Source organism: Nyctereutes procyonoides, unplaced genomic scaffold (assembly GCF_905146905.1).
Source record: "Nyctereutes procyonoides isolate TBG_1078 unplaced genomic scaffold, NYPRO_anot_genome, whole genome shotgun sequence".
In the NCBI taxonomy this organism is placed as follows: Eukaryota; Metazoa; Chordata; class Mammalia; order Carnivora; family Canidae; genus Nyctereutes; species Nyctereutes procyonoides.
Genome location: NW_026575046.1, coordinates 23330898 through 23348671, shown reverse-complemented (window position 1 = coordinate 23348671; position 17774 = coordinate 23330898). Strand labels below are relative to the sequence as shown.

The following is a 17774-nucleotide window of genomic DNA, read 5'->3' as shown; positions in this document are numbered from 1 at the left end:
TGAAACAAAGTTTTCCCTTGGATTTTAAAAAAATTGAGTATAGTTGACACACAATGTTACATTAGTTTCAGGTGTACGACATAGTGATTCAACATCTTTATACAATATGCTATGCTCACCAAAGAGCATTAGCACCACAGATGGTGTAGCTACCATCTGTCATCATACAACGTTATTACAATATCATTGACTCTATTCCCTATGCTGTGCCTTTTGTTCCAACAGCCTATTCATTCCAAAACTGGAAACCTCTATCTCCTATACCCCTTCACCCATTTTGCCCATCTTCCTTCCTCCTTTTCCTCTAGCAACCATCAGTTCTGTTTTTATAGGTCTGGTTCTGCTTTTTGTTTGTTTATCCATTGTTTATTCATTGTTTTGTTTTTTAGATTCCACTTATGAGTGAAATCATATGGTATTTATCTTTCTCAGTTTGACTTATTTCACTTAGCATAATATCCCCTAAGTCTATCCATATTGTCAAAAATGGCAAAGTCTCATCCTTTTTTATGCTGCATAATATTCCATTTTATATATCCAAACATACATATACAAACACGCACATGTACACACACATACCAGGTCTTTATCCATTCACCTATCAGTGGACACTTAGATTATTTCCATACCTTGGTCATTGTAAATAATACTGCAATAAACCCTTGCATGTTTAGTAAACAGTATGAAAATAGCAGCTTCTACCCTGGACTAGCATAGGTTTCTGGGAAGATTGCAGGCCAGATCTCAAACCAACCACTCAGTAACCTCAGGGACTCATGATGTTTGAAATATATCCTTCTAAACATTCTTAACCCTGTGGCTCATTTCTTGAGGGTGATTGGGGTTTATAAAACTAGCCAATATGGGTTCCATGGCTCCTCTTCTACCCTTGTACTGTGGTTAGATTAAGTCCTTATTTATTTATAAGAATGTGTGGAATCTGTTCACATTTATTCAGAGTTTTAATCTAGTTACATTTTATGTATTAATTTTTTAAGTGTTTTCTCAGAAGTTGGGCTTCCTATTTCTTTAATTATCTTTCCCTGCTATTCTTTTCTGGACATCTTTCAGCTTATCCACAGTTTCATGATATCAAGGTCCCCAAAACAGATATATTCAAGAGATAGATATTTATTTACTGAAGCTATAATACAGTACCTTTATTTGTTAAAGGCTTGAGTATTCATGCATTCATTTATTTAGCAGATATTTAGAGTTCACTGTAGTTGCAGACACTGTATTAGATAGTGGGGGTATAGGGCACCTAGGTGGCTCAGTGGTTGAGCATCTGCCTTTGGCTCAGGGTCCTGGTATCAAGTCTCACATCAGGCTCCTGCATGGAGCCTGCTTCTTCCTCTGCCTGTGTCTCTCATGAATAATAATAAAAAATCTCTTTAAAAGAAAAGGACAATGGGGATATAATGAAAAGTAGACACATATGATTCCTGAGTACAGTATATCTACTGTAGTTGGAGAAATAGACCTTAGAAAAATTGCTCACACACATTTAAAAATACAAAGTGTATGTGTGTGTGTGTGTGTGCGTGTGTGTGTGTGTGTGTGAAGGAAAAGGTAAGGTACTTAGAAACTGTATGACTGGGGCACTTGGCCAAGTGTGAAAGTTATTTCTTCATTCATCAATAAGGGGTAGTCATTGCCTTCTATAAAAATACCAAGGGAAGGCTTGTGAGAGCTTGTGCCCACCCAAATATTTTTTTTTGCAATCTCGTATGAAGTGTGACTAAGTATCTTTAGGATATGTTGTTATTTTTTTATTGACCAGTAGTTACAACTCTAAGCAAAAGCGGTCTGCTGGCTTTTACTCAAATCGCAAATTCCTCTTCCACATTGCCAATTTGCCATCCCCTCATTATCACCCAAAAAGATATTTTGGAGGTGCCACTCTTTGCCCCTGGATTAGGTTTGATACATTCTAAGGTTCATGCACCTCTCAGATTCAGAGGAAAAAGAGGAGTGACTGTGGCCCAGAGACTAGGATTGTGCTAGTGGATGGAGAAAGTAAAGAAAAGAAGAAAGGGGTGAGGAGTATTCCAGGCACTTGCAGGGAGCAGTACAGAAGAAATTAAGAAAAGGAGGCACAAAGGACAAGTAATTAGATTAGCCTGTCTAAAGCTCTGTGAGCAGGTTGAGGATTAGCGGGAGAAAAGGTCAGAAAGATTGGGTAGGAATGTAAATTAAGATGTTTACATCGATTTTAAATTGCCAGCAGTTTCGGCATGATTTAGTTCTCATGAACATATTTTATAGGTTGATACTTCTCTTGTAATGTTTTGTTATATAACACCCTATGGGTTTTGAAATAATGACCTTTGAGTTAGTAATCTCAAAACACGGCAAAATAATTATTTCAAGAATTGCTGTCTTTGACACATATATAATATCTGTTCTTAAGTCTTTTTTTCTCCCCCAATTATCTCTCTGGTATCAAGAAAACTTGGAAATTTTATTTCTGACAAGTTTTCTATTTTTGTTATTTGCTTTTTTTAGCTATTGAAGAAGTTAAACACACAGCCTGTCACTTACCTGAAGGTGGAAGCCACATCTTTTAAAAATGAACTGAAATGTACAAGTCACAAAAACCTCCTGCAGAATTTAATAAATTAATAATTAGTTTTAAAACTTCCTACAAGGCATGGGGCTACATAAAAAAAAGCTCATGTAATTCCCACCTATTAATGGGTTTCAGTTATCTGTGGTGCAACATCCCATTGTGGATAAATTGTATGTTAAAACAAAAAAAATGATCTAATTGTCATTGAATGAAGAAGGAAGGGATGAAGGAAGAGGTGCCTAACATATTTCTAGTTACATCTATTTAGAAACATACATATATGGAGACTGAATTGCAGTATTCATTCAATTTGTTTGTAGGGGACTGAAAATTTTTATACTGGCAGTTCTGCTTAAAATATGACTGAGTGTTTGTGTGAATTACCCAGACAATTAAAGAAACTTGGTCCTTAATTCTTAAATATTCCACAGTAAATGTTACTCTGCCCACACACCCTCGATACTTGTTACAGACCTGGAAACATATGCTCCTGGTAGAAGCACGTTCTTCCTTGACACAGCAGCCATTCTGCTCCTTAGGTAATATGCAGCTGCCAGTGGGTGAAAACTTCAATGTAGTTCAAGTATGAAACAACATCTTTAGTCTTGTTTTAGGGGAAAAAAAGTAAACTTAATGGAAGTAATATTTCTATTTATCCATGTAGAACCTAAAATCCATGGACATGAATAATTTTCAACTTCAAAAGTTGTTTGTTAAATAAGTAGGTACTGATTATTCCTAAAGGTATTTTGAAGAAAATATGGTACTATGAAATTTATAACTATAAGCAGAATTATGTTTTCAGTTGAGCTTTTATTTGATCATACACTTGGCTGTTCTTGATCATGATACCTTGTTTTAATTAGGAAAACAGGTATTTTAAAATATACGAAGCAAAAATGCTTGATGTAGCCTTGGATTTGTTTGATATCACAACAGCTACAGCATTAACTAAAAATGTAAATATGCCACCAGACCTTATAGCTTTTATGATATTTAATCCCTCTAGCTCTACCTCATGTCTGTTTCTCTTGGTTTCCTAGTAGCAGCCTAGAAACTATCACAGCTTTAGCACTCAGTGAATGTACATGGCGTTGTACACACCAACACAAGTTTTTGTAGTGTGTAAATGAAGTATCAATCACTGGTCCTGTGAAATCTTGCCCAGTTCTTGTCCTTCCCCCAAGGAAGACTTGATCTCTATCCTTGGTGTATTCTAGGATGCTCTATTCTATCATAGAATAATATTTTAGAAAGTACTATTGTTTATCTTTCTTACACTTGCTTTTTTTAACAAGCCTTTTTATTTTTTTTTTAAAGATTTTATTTATTTATTCATGAGACACACACACACACACACACACACACAGAGGCAGAGACACAGGCAGAGGGAGAAGCAGGCTACATGCAGGGAGCCTGACGTGGGACTCGATCCCGGGTCTCCAGGATCAGGCCCTGGACTGAAGGCGGCACTAAACCACTGAGCCCCTGGGGCTGCCCCCTACACTTGCTTTTCTTGAGGACTGGGGCTGTATCTAATTCTCTTTGTATGCTTAATGACAAGCCTAGTAAGCAGTATGTATTTGTTGATAAATTGCTTGTGCTGTAAATAATACAACTTCAGGACCTCCTCAGCAAATGCTCTCTTTGAATTTCTTTAAAAATAGTACTTTTTAAAATGGATGACCAATTTTTTTCCTCTTTTGGAAACTTATAGAGTACTTACAGTGTGCTATTTATGAACATGTCTTGAACCTTCTCCCATCTTATTTAAGTACAAGCTTTCATTTTCCTATTAAGTCGGAAGTTCTTGAGGTCAGAATCTGTATGTAATTTGTTTGCATTTCTTAGAGCGCTTAGGACAGTACCTACTATGTAGAAGGTAGCCAATTCATATTTGTTGTAATTATTATGAGGTAACCATCTGGAGGAAATATTTGGTACTAAATTTGACCTTTACTTTCCAAATGTTTTTTTGCCTTTAGAGCATTTGAGTTGAGTTTGGTTTATACACTAGTGAAATATCTTTGTAGGCCAAGTTAGAAAGAATTCAGAAATCCTCTTTGAAATAGACAATTTCATAGCTTCTTTATTTAGATGTGTATTACTGTATAGGAATAGGGGCACATGAACTATCATGTTTATTCTCTGGGAATGTAGGTAAACTCTCAACGGCTTCTGTATTGAAAGGCACAGAAACCAAAGACTAACCATTGAGCCATAGTTGCAGCACCATAGTATACTCCCTTTAAGAGCTTGGAACTTCCCTTGTGAAAACAATCTTGTTTTCATTTCAGATAGGTAACTGGTTAAGGTGGGTGCCAAGTGTGGCTATGCTGCCCTACTATGCTACCAAGTGTGGGAAAGTTTTGCTTTGTATTAATATTGCTCTTAAATGCTTGATTTATTTATTTAAAGCATTGAAAATGGTGGAAGGAGTATAAACATGAAAGTTGTTCATGGGTTCAAAAGCGGTTTTACTCATTTCTTCCCTGTAAGAATTTCAGAATGTCCCTTAGTTGGATAGGTTTCAGTTTCCTCTTAAATTTGGATAATGCATCCAACCTCTGTTTTCAGTATCAAATGAGACAATGTTTACAAAGCACCTGTTATAAATGTTACTTATACTTTATTGCCCTGATGCTGCTTTCCTTTTTAATACTTAATGAGGTAAATTATTATACACAGAAATCAAGATCTTGAACACATTCAAGAACTTCCATAAAAATGTAAATATTTTGCAGATGTGGGCACACAATAATGTGCTTTGATACTGATTTTGAACCTTTTTGATACTCTCACACTGGAGCGATAATGCAAAAGATCTGTGTGGCTTTGGGAACTTAGGCATGAATGAGGAGGATAAGGTTTGTTGGTTTTTTTTTTTTAAGATTTTATTTATTTATTCATGAGAGACACACAGAGAGAGAGGCAGAGACACAGTCTGAGGGAGAAGCAGACTCTATGCAGGGTGATTGATGAGGGACTTGATCCCCGGACTCCAGAATCATGTCCTGGGCTAAAGGCAGATGCTCAACCATTGAGCCACCCAGGCGTCCAGTTTGTTGGGATTTGAAGAGTAACAAGAAACACAGGGAAGTGACCTATATTATTAACAACAATGATATGGGAAGCTTCATTCTTGTCACACAAAATCAAATGAAACTCGTGAAAACAGGAGAGTGAGTAGAGGGATAGAAGTTTATTAAGTAAAGATACAGAGAAAGCTCTCAGGAGTGAGAGGGGTCTGGACAGGGTTGCCACTGTGGGCTTGTAGGGTTGATCTTTCACTGAAAGCCAATCAAGGACCTAAATCTTATAACATATCTATCGATACCACCATTGAGTAAGGATTAGTGATATAACATCTTTAATGGCTTACTTCCTTTTCAGGGTCTGGAAATTCTTTGTTGGTCACAAGTAGCTGTTATACAAGACCCCACCTCTGGCACCTGGGACTGGATGCTCTGGTCTATTTATCTCTGCTTTGCTTTCATCTCCACATTTTTGGGATTTTTGTGAGCCTATTTCTATGGCCCCCTACCCAGCCCTGCCTAGAAGTCAGTAATTCATCTCTTACATACAATGCCCAGTGTTTATCACAAGCACCCTCCTTAATATCTATAATCACCCATCTAGCCCATCCCCCACTCATCTCCTTCCATTAACCCTGTTTGTTCTCTGTCATTAAGAGTCCCTTATGATCTCATTTAATTGAACTTCAAAATTAAAGTCTCCTCAATGTTTGTGTAATGAGACTATCTATTGATAAGACGCTAATATGGAGTTTCTTTTAGCCTGTCCTTGGAAATACTTGAAAAAAAAAAAGTGGACATCAACTTAATGAATTTTACACTAGGGTGAAGGCGCTAGAACACATTTTGGTTGACATGATCACTGAGTATATTTATACTTTCCTTAAAGGAATGAAATACGGAGAGTCACAGTAGAGAACAAAACTTTTAAAAATCAATTTATGGTAAATCAAACAAAAATACTAAGAAGCTAAGAAATAGTTTTAGATTGGACTTTTCTAAGTTAAGCAGTAGGAGCTATTTTATATATTTTGTACTCACCTTTTATAATTAAGAATTTTTGTTCTTATGGAAAATCTATATGTCACCATAAAGATAGAAAACTGCAGCGTAGAACTACTTAATCTTCAGGGAGTTCTTTCCCATTCTGTATAGATTTACAAAAATAAAATTTCATGTGTGACATGAATTAAGACATGAATTAAGTGTTTTGGTTCAGTAGAATGAAAGTTGTGGCCTTCCTCTAAAGTAAATTTGAATAATATAATGGAAATACCCTGAATGACATTTTTCTTCCTGTTGTCTAAAACAAGAAAATTAGAATAGTTAAAAAATATACATCTAATCCTACTACTCATGGATGAATAAAAAAGGCTCATATTTACTTAATTTCCAAACTATCTAAAGGAAAAAAATGGTCATATACTTTAATTAAAGTCTTATAATTTTGTAATAATCTCTCCATTTTTTTAAAAATTATTTATTTATTCATGAAAGAGAGACACACACAGAGAGAGGCAGAGACACAGGCAAAGGGAGAAGCAGGCTCCCTGCAAGGAGCTCAATGTGGGACTCGATTCCAGGACCACGGGATCACAACCTGAGCCAAAGGCAGACCCTCAACTGCCCGGCCACCCAGGCATCCCTGTAATAGTCTATTCTTAACATACATGTGATTGATATGATTGGTCATTGGGAAATCAGAAGTACTTATACTGTTTGCTAGTCAATTTAAATATAAATATTGGCATATAGTTTAGCTAGAAATAAGTACAAAAGTAGTATTTTCAGACATTATTTATTAAATGGTCTATCATTATTATTGACACCATATTTTGGTAGGATATTCTCTGTTCATTAGTTGGTGCTCTCAAACGCTGAAAGTCACATAGAGAAATTGAGGTAGGAGTTAGAGGCTGGGAGATGAACCCCAGCGGGACATATAAGTTGACCATTGCAGTTGCAGAGGGAAATATAAAAGTTGATTTTTGGGTTTGAGAGAAGGAAATCCCAGGCATTTGTTGGATAGTGGCAAAAACAAAGAATCTGGAAAACTGTATTTTTAAATTTAGCTGAGGACCATATACGTACAAAAAAGATAAATTTCAAGATATAGAATTGGAACACACTGGATATTTTGAATGATTACATTTCATTTTGCAAGCAATAGGAAAGTCTGGATATAAATAGAAAGTAATTTACTAGGGCAGGTAGAAACGGGAAAATTAGTAAGCAGAATAATGATATAATAAAAACTTCATAAAGGATGTTGGCAATGGAACAAAACAAAAAGCTGAGTATGAAAACTATTGTATTAGAAGGAATGTAAGGCTGGGCAAACGATCAAGTGCCAGAGCTGGGCTGACAGAGTAATCAGGGATAATTTTTAAGTTTTATGCCTCATGGCTGGCTGAAAGAAAAAAAGGGAAGAAAAAAAAAAAAGAAGAAGGAGAAACTGCTACCGCTATGCCGTGCTATAATAAATAGAAATAAAAATATTGGGAAAATTATTTTTAGGTTATAAGGTTAATTGGTTTAGATTTCACCTTATTGAGAGATGGCTGTTCCATTGGGATTAATGATGGTGAATACAGTTAAAAATGTGTAACTCCGTCTCACAAGTTAAGGACAGTGATAGAGTTAAGAATCACTTACGTGAGCATATTCACTAAATTGCCATATTATGTTCACATATTAGCATTTGGGGGTTGATGTGACCAAAGAAGAGAGTGATGAAGGGCTGGGAAGCTGAGTGAGATGATCACGTACCTACTGTAATGGAGGGAGAAGAGTCAGGAAAGGTTGAGGAAAATAAATTTCTGCTAATATATAGATATGAGTGAGGAACTATGAAAATGCAGAATCACAGAAACCAAAGGTTTGAGAGAGTTTCAAATAGGAACTCAAATGTTGTAAAATACTGATGGACCAATATAAGGCCATTAGGGTTGGCAGCGAAAAGGTTAAGTGCAATTGCAGAAGAAGGAGGGAGGTAGAAAAACATGTTTGCTTTTGCCTGGATTGTAGGAATTAAATTCCCATACCATTAGCTCATTTTAATATGCAATATTAACTAAAATATAATGTACCTTCTACCCATCTCATATTTTCATTGGGTAAATTGCTATATTTACTTGAAAACTTCCAAATGTCTTCAAATATGGTTTAACTTAGTTTTATCCATAAGTTAGGCTAAACTTTCCTACATATAGGTTCTTAGCAAGGTTTTACTGTATTAAGAAAATTAGCGTATTTTCACTTCAAATTGCCTATATTCAAATTATATATGTTTTCTGATATCTTCACTCCACACTCCCCATAGACAACCAATGTGGCCTTGCAGGACATTAAGGCATTAGACCAGCAGACCTGATCAAGAAAACTTCTTTGCAAAGCCTAGAAAAGTCATACATCCTATACAACATCAACCCAAATATGAGTGATCTGTAAAATAGCGAGGGCTACATGGTGATGAAAGATGTCTGAGAGCCCTTCAGACCAGAGTTCAGGTATTGGCTGCTTGAGTTTTGATCCGGTGAATTGCCACTGATGGTACTATAAAGAGGACATAGCATTTATGAGAAGGCACTTCATTTCTCAACAGATCTGTGCCAAAAATGGGTGAAGGGGAGTGAAAGTTACAGGCTTCCAGTTATGGAATGAATGAGTCACAGGGATAAAAGCTCCAGCTTAGGGGGTGTAGTCAATGGTATTGTGATATCATCGTATGATGCCAGTTGGTAGCTATGCTTGTGAACATTGCATAACAGACTTGTTGAATCACTGTGTTGTATAGTAATGTAACATTTAGTTTCGATGATATTCAAAAGAAAAGATAGGTATCTAATAATCAGGCTATTGGACTTTTTATAATTAAAACAGTTTTAAATAAAATTTGAAAGATAATTGCAAGGATTGTGTGTTTAATAAAAAGCAAATCCAGCTGGAAATTTATTTATTTATTTATTTATTTATTTAGATTGATAAATAATTTGGTTCATAAACTGTCCAATTTATGGTTCATATCCAAAAATATAATTTTTAGCAACGAGTCTTAAGTGAATAATAGGACAGGTTCAGATAATTTGACTTCAACCGTAGGTAAAATAGTAACTACATATAAATAGGGTATAATTTCCAGGCTATAACCAGAAGTTCTTTCCTCGGTTCCATTTAATGACAAATATTTATTTCATCAGAGCAAGGGAGAAGAGACCCTTTCACTCCGTAGTTAGACACATTGAAAGGCATGTGGTAGTTTTTAAATTTCTTTAAGGCAATAAGCTAGGAATATTTGTCATCAGATTATTTCAACTACTAAAACTACTGTAAGTGAGTAGGAAAACCTGAAGGATCTTGGAGAACTCTGGTTGGGGAGGGGGAGGTGTTTTTATTTACCACAAGCCTTAGAGATATGCAAGTGGATAAAAAGAAAGAAAGAAGCATGATTGAATTTTCAGTTCCTCGAAGTTTAATATCATGGACGGATCTTTACAATGCTACTTTTTCTATTCTAAAAACTCACAGGGGTAAATGGATTTTTAACATAAAAAATAATTTGTCTATGAAAAGTAATTATTTTATTAGTAATTAAACTTATAGTGATTAATGATACAGTAATTATAATTGAAATACATTTATTTTGTCTATTTTATCCACTTTGAGTATAAAGTAAAAATGGTTACCTAGGTGATTACTGTAATTGTCAAGACTGTCATTTCCCAGTGAGTACCCTCTCTACTTTGCTGGTTTTTTAGAGAAAATTTCTATATATAGGTTCTGTACACTTTGCATACATCATTGCATGCAATCCTCCTGCAGAGAAACTCAGAGTAGTAGAAGAAAATTGAAGTTCACAGCAGTGAAATACCTTACCCAAACCCCTAGAGCTAATGGAACTAGGATTTGAACCCTAGTCTGCCTTTAAAGTCCAACCAATATTCTTTACAAATATTGTCTCTCTAAAGCAGGATGAATAGAAGGAGATGGATTTTATAATATACCAAACCAAGTGTCAAATCCAAAACTGCTTTTGTTTTCAGGCTATATAACCTCAGAACATGTTCCTAATCTCTTTGTTTCCTTTTTTAATTTGTTACAATGTCTTCTATGTTATAAAAACCCTCAATTACTAAAAATCCAGTTGTATAAAGTATAAGAAGTTATTTGCTGCATTAGTGACTCTGTGTCTTATCAAAAAGGATTTATTTAAATATACCCAATGAAGTGTATGTTTCTATTAAAAATTCACTTAATGTATCTTTTAGTATTTGTTATCTTAGATGTTGTCTACATTACTGTAGAAATTAAACAGAAGATAAAAATAAAGTTTTGAACTTCAAAGAACTTATATCCATGAGCAATGCATAGAATTATTGAATCACTATATTGTATACCTGAAACTAATATAACATTTTATGTTAACTATATTGGAATTAAAATTAAAAACTTAGTAAAATTTTAAAAGAATTTAAATCCAGGAATGATGTAGAAAACAAAAATAATTGGGAGCCCTGGTGGCCCAGTGGTTTAGTGCTGCCTTCAGCCCAGGGCGTGATCCTGGAGACCTGGAGACCCTGGATCAAGTCCCATATCAGGCTTCCTGCATGGAGCCTGCTTCTCCCTCTGCCTCTGTCTCTGCCTCTCTCTCTCTCTGTGTCTCTCATGAATAAATAAATAAAATCTTAAAAAAAAATAACTAGTAAACAAAAGGAAAAATAAGAACCATGCTGAAAATATATATTGCTCTGGGGTTAAAAAAAAAAAACTAAGAAACTCAGTATCAGAAAAAGGCTTGAAGGTAGATAGAGTGCTAATAGGAAAAAGAATAAATAGACTGGAGGAAACTGTATCTCCTGCATGTACCTAGGTGAGCCTGATGGCAAGGTAAGAATAAGTACTTTCTCACTTAAGAAATGATGTTCTTGGGATCCCTGGATGGCGCAGCAGTTTGGCGCCTGCCTTTGGCCCGGGGCACGATCCTGGAGACCCGGGATCGAATCCCACATCGGGCTCCCGGTGCATGGAGCCTGCTTCTCCCTCTGCCTGTGTCTCTGCCTCTCTCTCTCTCTCTCTGTGACTATCATAAATAAAAATTAAAAAAAAAAAAAAAAAGAAATGATGTTCTTGCCATAACGTGTTAAAGAAGAGGCTGGGAAGGGAGGAGGAGGCTATATTATAGAGTGCCTTGAAAACAAGGCTGAGTTATTTTTACTTAATTAAGGGAGTCATTGATGGTTTTTGACCTGCCAAGTTATGTGTTAGATAAGTTGCTCTGGCATTGATGGGTAAAACTGGTCAGATTCCAGAGACAGGAGACTTGAGCTATTCTAAGCAAGAACTAGTTCTGCTGAAACTAGATATCAGTGGGAATAGAAAGAGGAATGAATAGGAAAGACTATTCTATAATGACATGTATAAGACTTAAAAAATTGAAAATTAAAGCAAAGGGTGAGCCTGAGTATTCAAGCAACATTTTCAGAACAGAGAGTCAAGAAAAGAAACTTGTGGGCAGGTAGGCAAGAGAGTCTCATGAGGTCAGTTTTCAGGAACATATTCTTTGCTGAAAAAAACAGAAGTTATATCATACTTTTAGAGTGGGTGACAACTGTATTTTCCTTGGCTAGATAAGGAATGAATCCATGTTAACTGAAGAAAGTGTTATATTATGCAAAGTCTATAACAAGATCTGTGTTTATGTCTGTAAAATAGAATCAGTGATACTTTAAAAGGAAATTATAAGGTTTAATGGAGCTTTATATTGATAATGAGATTTCTGATGGTTTCAGACCATAATAAGTACCACCAATAAAAAGCTGTGGTGTGATAAAAATTATTGCTTCAACAATGAATAGATGGCACTTTATCCTCTTCATTTCTATTTAGTAAGAGGGATAAAATATGTTTTTTTTTTCTTTAAAAATATCTTCTGTCTTAATGAGAGAAATATAAGGATGTCTGTAAAAGAAAGTATTTTTTAATGGACTTCTGGCTGCTTCCCCCAAAATTGGTTTTCTTTTGGTAAGGAAAGGTACATGAATACTAAGTAGGCCACCAGCATTGTGTGCCACAGTTTGTTAAATGCCAAGATTTATGATTTGCATATATCATTTCATTTAATCTGTAAAACTCTACACATTTAGTGCTATAATAATCTTCATTTTACAGATGAGAAAATTTAGGATTAGAGAATTTAAATAACTTGTCTCCAAATTAAACAGCTGGTAGGAATTTCTACTTGAAGATAGTTGCAGTGGGAATTGTAAAGGGCAAATGGATGAATACAACTTATACGTAGGTGTTAGAACCACAGTCTTGGTGACTGATCTGAATGTGAGATTGAGTAGATTTAAGGCCAGGAGTTTTCTAAGATTGCTCCAGGGTTTCTGGCTTGCAAGTAAGGTATAGAGTTGTTCCATTCCCTGGCATAGGGAACATGTGAGAAATCTATACAAGAGGGGAGGTGATGAGTTTGAGCATATGCCTGCTGTGACGTGTGTGTGAGATTTGCATGAGGATAGATTCAATGGGCTGCTGATGAGGAGGTTAGGAGGCATAGAAGACAGGAATGGACCAGAGGTGGAGCTTTTGGAATCATTAGTTATGAATTAATCATAAAGACATGGATGAGTGTGTGATATAGCTCAAGGAGCATGTGTAGAATAGAAGAGAAAAAGACTATGTGTGAAACCCAGGGGAATAGCCTTCAAGGGGAAGGCAGAAAGATGAGCTCACAGAAGAGACTGATAACAGTGTCCAGAAAAGTGAAAATCCTCAGGACACACATGGTTTCATTTTAGAGTTCAATGATGTCACTTCTTTGTGAAATAGCTATAACACTATTGCATCTCCTCTACATCTCTCCCCTATCCTTGGTGTATAAATGCCACATTTTGCATTTCCATTAAAAGAGGAGGGGGATAAAAGAGAAGTTAAGTCATTGAAATTGACAGTGCACGATATACGATTGACATGGGCATGTATATACTTGTCCATAAATGTGTAGGTGCGTTTTGACACAAAGACTGATGAAATCTTCAACATGAGAAACATTTATTTTTTTTTACATAATCCTGGGTGTTGGAGACAAGGGGAGAGAAGCCCTATTATAGTTCCTTCTTGCATTACTACTTTTATCCCAAGTCATTCATAATCAGGGGTAATAGTAACTGAAAGGTTTATGCAATTGTATACCTTGCCAAAATGTAGCTCAAATAGTCTAAGTAGGAAAATTAATGTAAGATAAAGATATCTTGGTTAACAGAAATTTGTCATGGAAATTTATATCATTGGGGTACCTTGGTGTGGCTCAGTCTGTTAAGCATCTGACTTTGGCTCAGGTCATGATCCCAGGGTCCTGGGATCAAGCCCCAAATCGTGCTCTGCTTGGGGAGTCTGTTTCTTCCTTTCTCTCTGCTCCAATCCCCTGCTCATGCTCTCTTTCAAATAAATACAATCTTAAAAAAAAAAAAAGAAAAGAAATTTACCTCATTTATACAACAAAACTGCCAGAGGAGTATACCTATGACTAGGATGAAGTAACTCATGATTTTGGAGACTATTTCATGATTATAGGCTTGTAATGGTTGATCTGCTTCTTCATTTTTATAAGTATACTGTAAATATATATAAGTAGTCTATTACCTAGTCAGTTCACTACAGTGTCAACAGATTTTAAATAAACTGCATGAAAATGATATTACAATAATCTTCAATGAACTTAGTTATACTCTATTAAATATATTATGCTATATTATATTGGTTTTCTGCCAATTTTAATATAAGATGAGGTAAGAATGTTTCAAAAAGTAGCTAGTAATCATAGACGTGTTGAAAATTGTCAGACATTTTAAGAAAGAATTATTTGAAAAAAGAGTGGGAATATATTTAAAGTAGTTGTTCAGTGAAATAGTGATAAAAATGTGAGTTTGGGTAGATTCTAATTTAAAATCTACAGTGGTCTGTTCAATTTTTAGCCTCAGAACAAAATTAGTTTTCTCATTTCAAACTAAAAAAGAAGAAAGCATAAATATTTGGAGTACTGTAAAGCCATGGGCTAGCCTGCAATTTATGGTTGACCTCATCTGTACTCCTAGAGATAGTATAAATTTTTAGTACCAATATTTTTAGTGTATAAGCATTTTAGCATTTATTCTAATTGATGATTGATGGGTAATTTGACATATAAGGTATTTCAAAGTGTCTCTAAAGAATCTTCACAAAAATGGTTTTTTAAGGTGGCTTTTCGGGTCTTATACTTCTCTTTTATTTCCATCTATATATTACATGTTAATATAGGGGAGGCAGTCTTTGCTTTTTTTACCAGATATATGAGGTAATGAGTGTTCTTGAATTCATTTCAGTAACACTTCATATCAAATAATTGTTAGAATTCTATAAACACAATGCTCTGCTTTAGAAATCTATTAATTTTACTTAGATTTAAATTTATAGCCGTTGAAGTGTTACCTTATTTACAAAACAAACACTTCGTTCTTTTACTCATTTATTAACCGTAAGTCAGTAATATTTTTATGATGGGAAGAATGGTTATTGTCTATATCTTAAAATCTGATTTTTTTTATTTGTTGTAGGTTTTATTGGGATTTAATAATGCTTATCATGATGGTTGGAAATCTGGTCATCATACCAGTTGGAATCACATTCTTTACAGAACAAACAACAACACCATGGATTATTTTCAATGTGGCATCAGATACAGTTTTCCTTTTGGACCTGATAATGAATTTTAGGACTGGCACTGTCAATGAAGACAGTTCTGAAATCATCCTGGACCCTAAAGTGATCAAGATGAATTATTTAAAAAGCTGGTTTGTGGTTGACTTTATCTCATCAATCCCAGTGGATTATATCTTTCTCATTGTAGAAAAAGGAATGGATTCAGAAGTTTACAAGACAGCCAGGGCACTTCGCATTGTGAGGTTTACAAAAATTCTCAGTCTCTTGCGTTTATTACGACTTTCAAGGTTAATTAGATACATACATCAGTGGGAAGAGGTAAGACATATCTTTTACTTCTTTAAAGTCCTATATATCATAAGATTGTTAACTCTAACTTTTAAGATGAACACCTGTGCTATGTACAATGAGTTTTATGAAATTCAAGAAGGAAATTCTATGTATTCCTTTTGGTGCATAAGGGATATATTTGTATCTTCAAAAGGTATGATCAAATACTGGATTTGAATCAACTGAAAAAAATAGTGATTGCAAAAGAATTGTTTTATGCCAGTTAAGTCTCTTTTTAAAAACAAATCCTCTTTAATCAACAAATCTTATCCTAACCAATGCAATCCCTCTTTTACCATAGGAAGTTTCTTTTTATTTAACATGAATACGCATCATGTACCATCTTTGACAAAGATGTGTAGGCTCTGATTGCTAATCTACTTTGTATCATTAGTTCTATGAGATAATCTAGTTTACGTTCCCTCTAATATTGAAATTTCGAGAATTTGCATTTGAAGAAAACATACTTTAAAAAATATTTCCGATTGTACATGTAGACTGATTTTAGCATAATTTGCTCAGTGTTATGCTTTTGCCTATAATTATTTATTATAATTTCTCCCCATTAATTCATTTCAAAATACTGAAAAACAGCATACCCAGGAGGGAAATTATTACATAGAAAACACAAATAGTACAGTGAATAAATATAATGAATCTGGCCAATATTTTGCTAAAGAGGGCATCTGTTGTTCTTACGAAGTTGGTGGGACCTGAAAGGACTCAGCCAACTGGAGTTTCCAAAGATCTGAGTTAAATGTACCATCACCGAGCAAAGACATTTATGTCCTTAATTCCAGGGTCTGCTTCATAACCTTTTTGACTTGATTTTCCTTCTAAGTCTACTTTTTAAAATTAATTATAACCTGAATTTATTGTTTGCATAAAACAAAGATCAAAAAGACTTAGAGTGCCTAAACCTAGACTCATGGAAACAATGTACTGGCAATAGATTAATTATTGCTTTACTCGCTACAGAAATGCTTTTTAACATTTTTAGGAAGAATTATGTTTTGGAATTTAGATTTAAACAAGTCCTAAAATGGAACTTATGTGAACGTTAGCTCTGCTTTCTGTGAGACTGTAGCAGTGTTTTGTGTGTGCTTGTCAATGACATTTTGGTTCACAGGATTTCAGGAAATGACATGCAATAATAAAACACTGCATAAGACACTGCTGAAAGGCATAAAAATGGAACATTCTTAAAATATGGATATGGATTATATTCAAAATCAAATGAAGCATATTTCAGAAATTGGATTCATCTTGTAAAGTGTCTCTATATAGCATATTCCATCTAAAATGTAATAAATGTTTGGTTCTTAAACTTTATTATATTTGAGATTAATATCAAAGCAAGATGATTATTGATAATAATAGTTAATATTTATTGAGGGCTTATTATATGTTAAATAATGTATTTTATTCTTTACATGGATTTGTTCATTTTCCTAATAATCCTAGTAGCTTGCCCACATTTATAGAGTTAGTAAAGGCTGGAGCTGGAATTCTAACCTCGGCAGTCTGACTTCAGAGCAAATGCTCCTGACCACAAAACTATATAGCTTCTTACTATAACATACCCTCTTTCAATGATAAATACCTTAATATTCCACCATTTTATAGATTGAATAAGAAATTGTAGGAAACTTTTAACTAAGATTGTGTCTATGCAACATAAAAGTTGAACATTTACTTAACTCTTAAAACATAGTAACATTTTTTAACGAATATCCTGTAAAAGGAAAAGTTACTGCTATAAATAGCCAGGCAATTAAAAATACAATGGGCAATGTGACTATTTTCAATGTTTTGTAGCTTTAACCCAAATACCCTAGAGAATGGCAGCAGGATGAACAGATGGTATCCTATCAGATAAAATGGCAGGCCATGCAGTCATAGAAGAGGACACTCCTTACACTGTTGCCCTCTGGTTCCTGGCAGCAGTTATAGTCACCTGGATCTGTGTTACATGATGATGTTTTAAAGATGCCATGATATAATTCAGGATTATTGGCTCTCTGCCATCATTACTGTAAAATGCAATTTAATATGCACTCACAGATATTTGGTATCCAAACACATTGAGGCTAGAGTTGTGAGTTGGCAAGATCTTTCTCATAAACAAATGACCTTGA

General features: G+C 34.7%; 1 protein-coding gene across 1 annotated transcript in view; it reads left to right on the top strand.

Moving 5' to 3' along the window:
• The window catches only part of HCN1 (hyperpolarization activated cyclic nucleotide gated potassium channel 1), a 376053-nt gene that overhangs the window by 32248 nt on the left and 326031 nt on the right, over positions 1–17774 (top strand). Inside the window, exon 2 of the mRNA XM_055324802.1 lies at positions 15201–15624. Within this exon, the coding sequence (XP_055180777.1) occupies positions 15201–15624 (424 nt within the window). The remainder of the gene's footprint in view (positions 1–15200; positions 15625–17774) is intronic.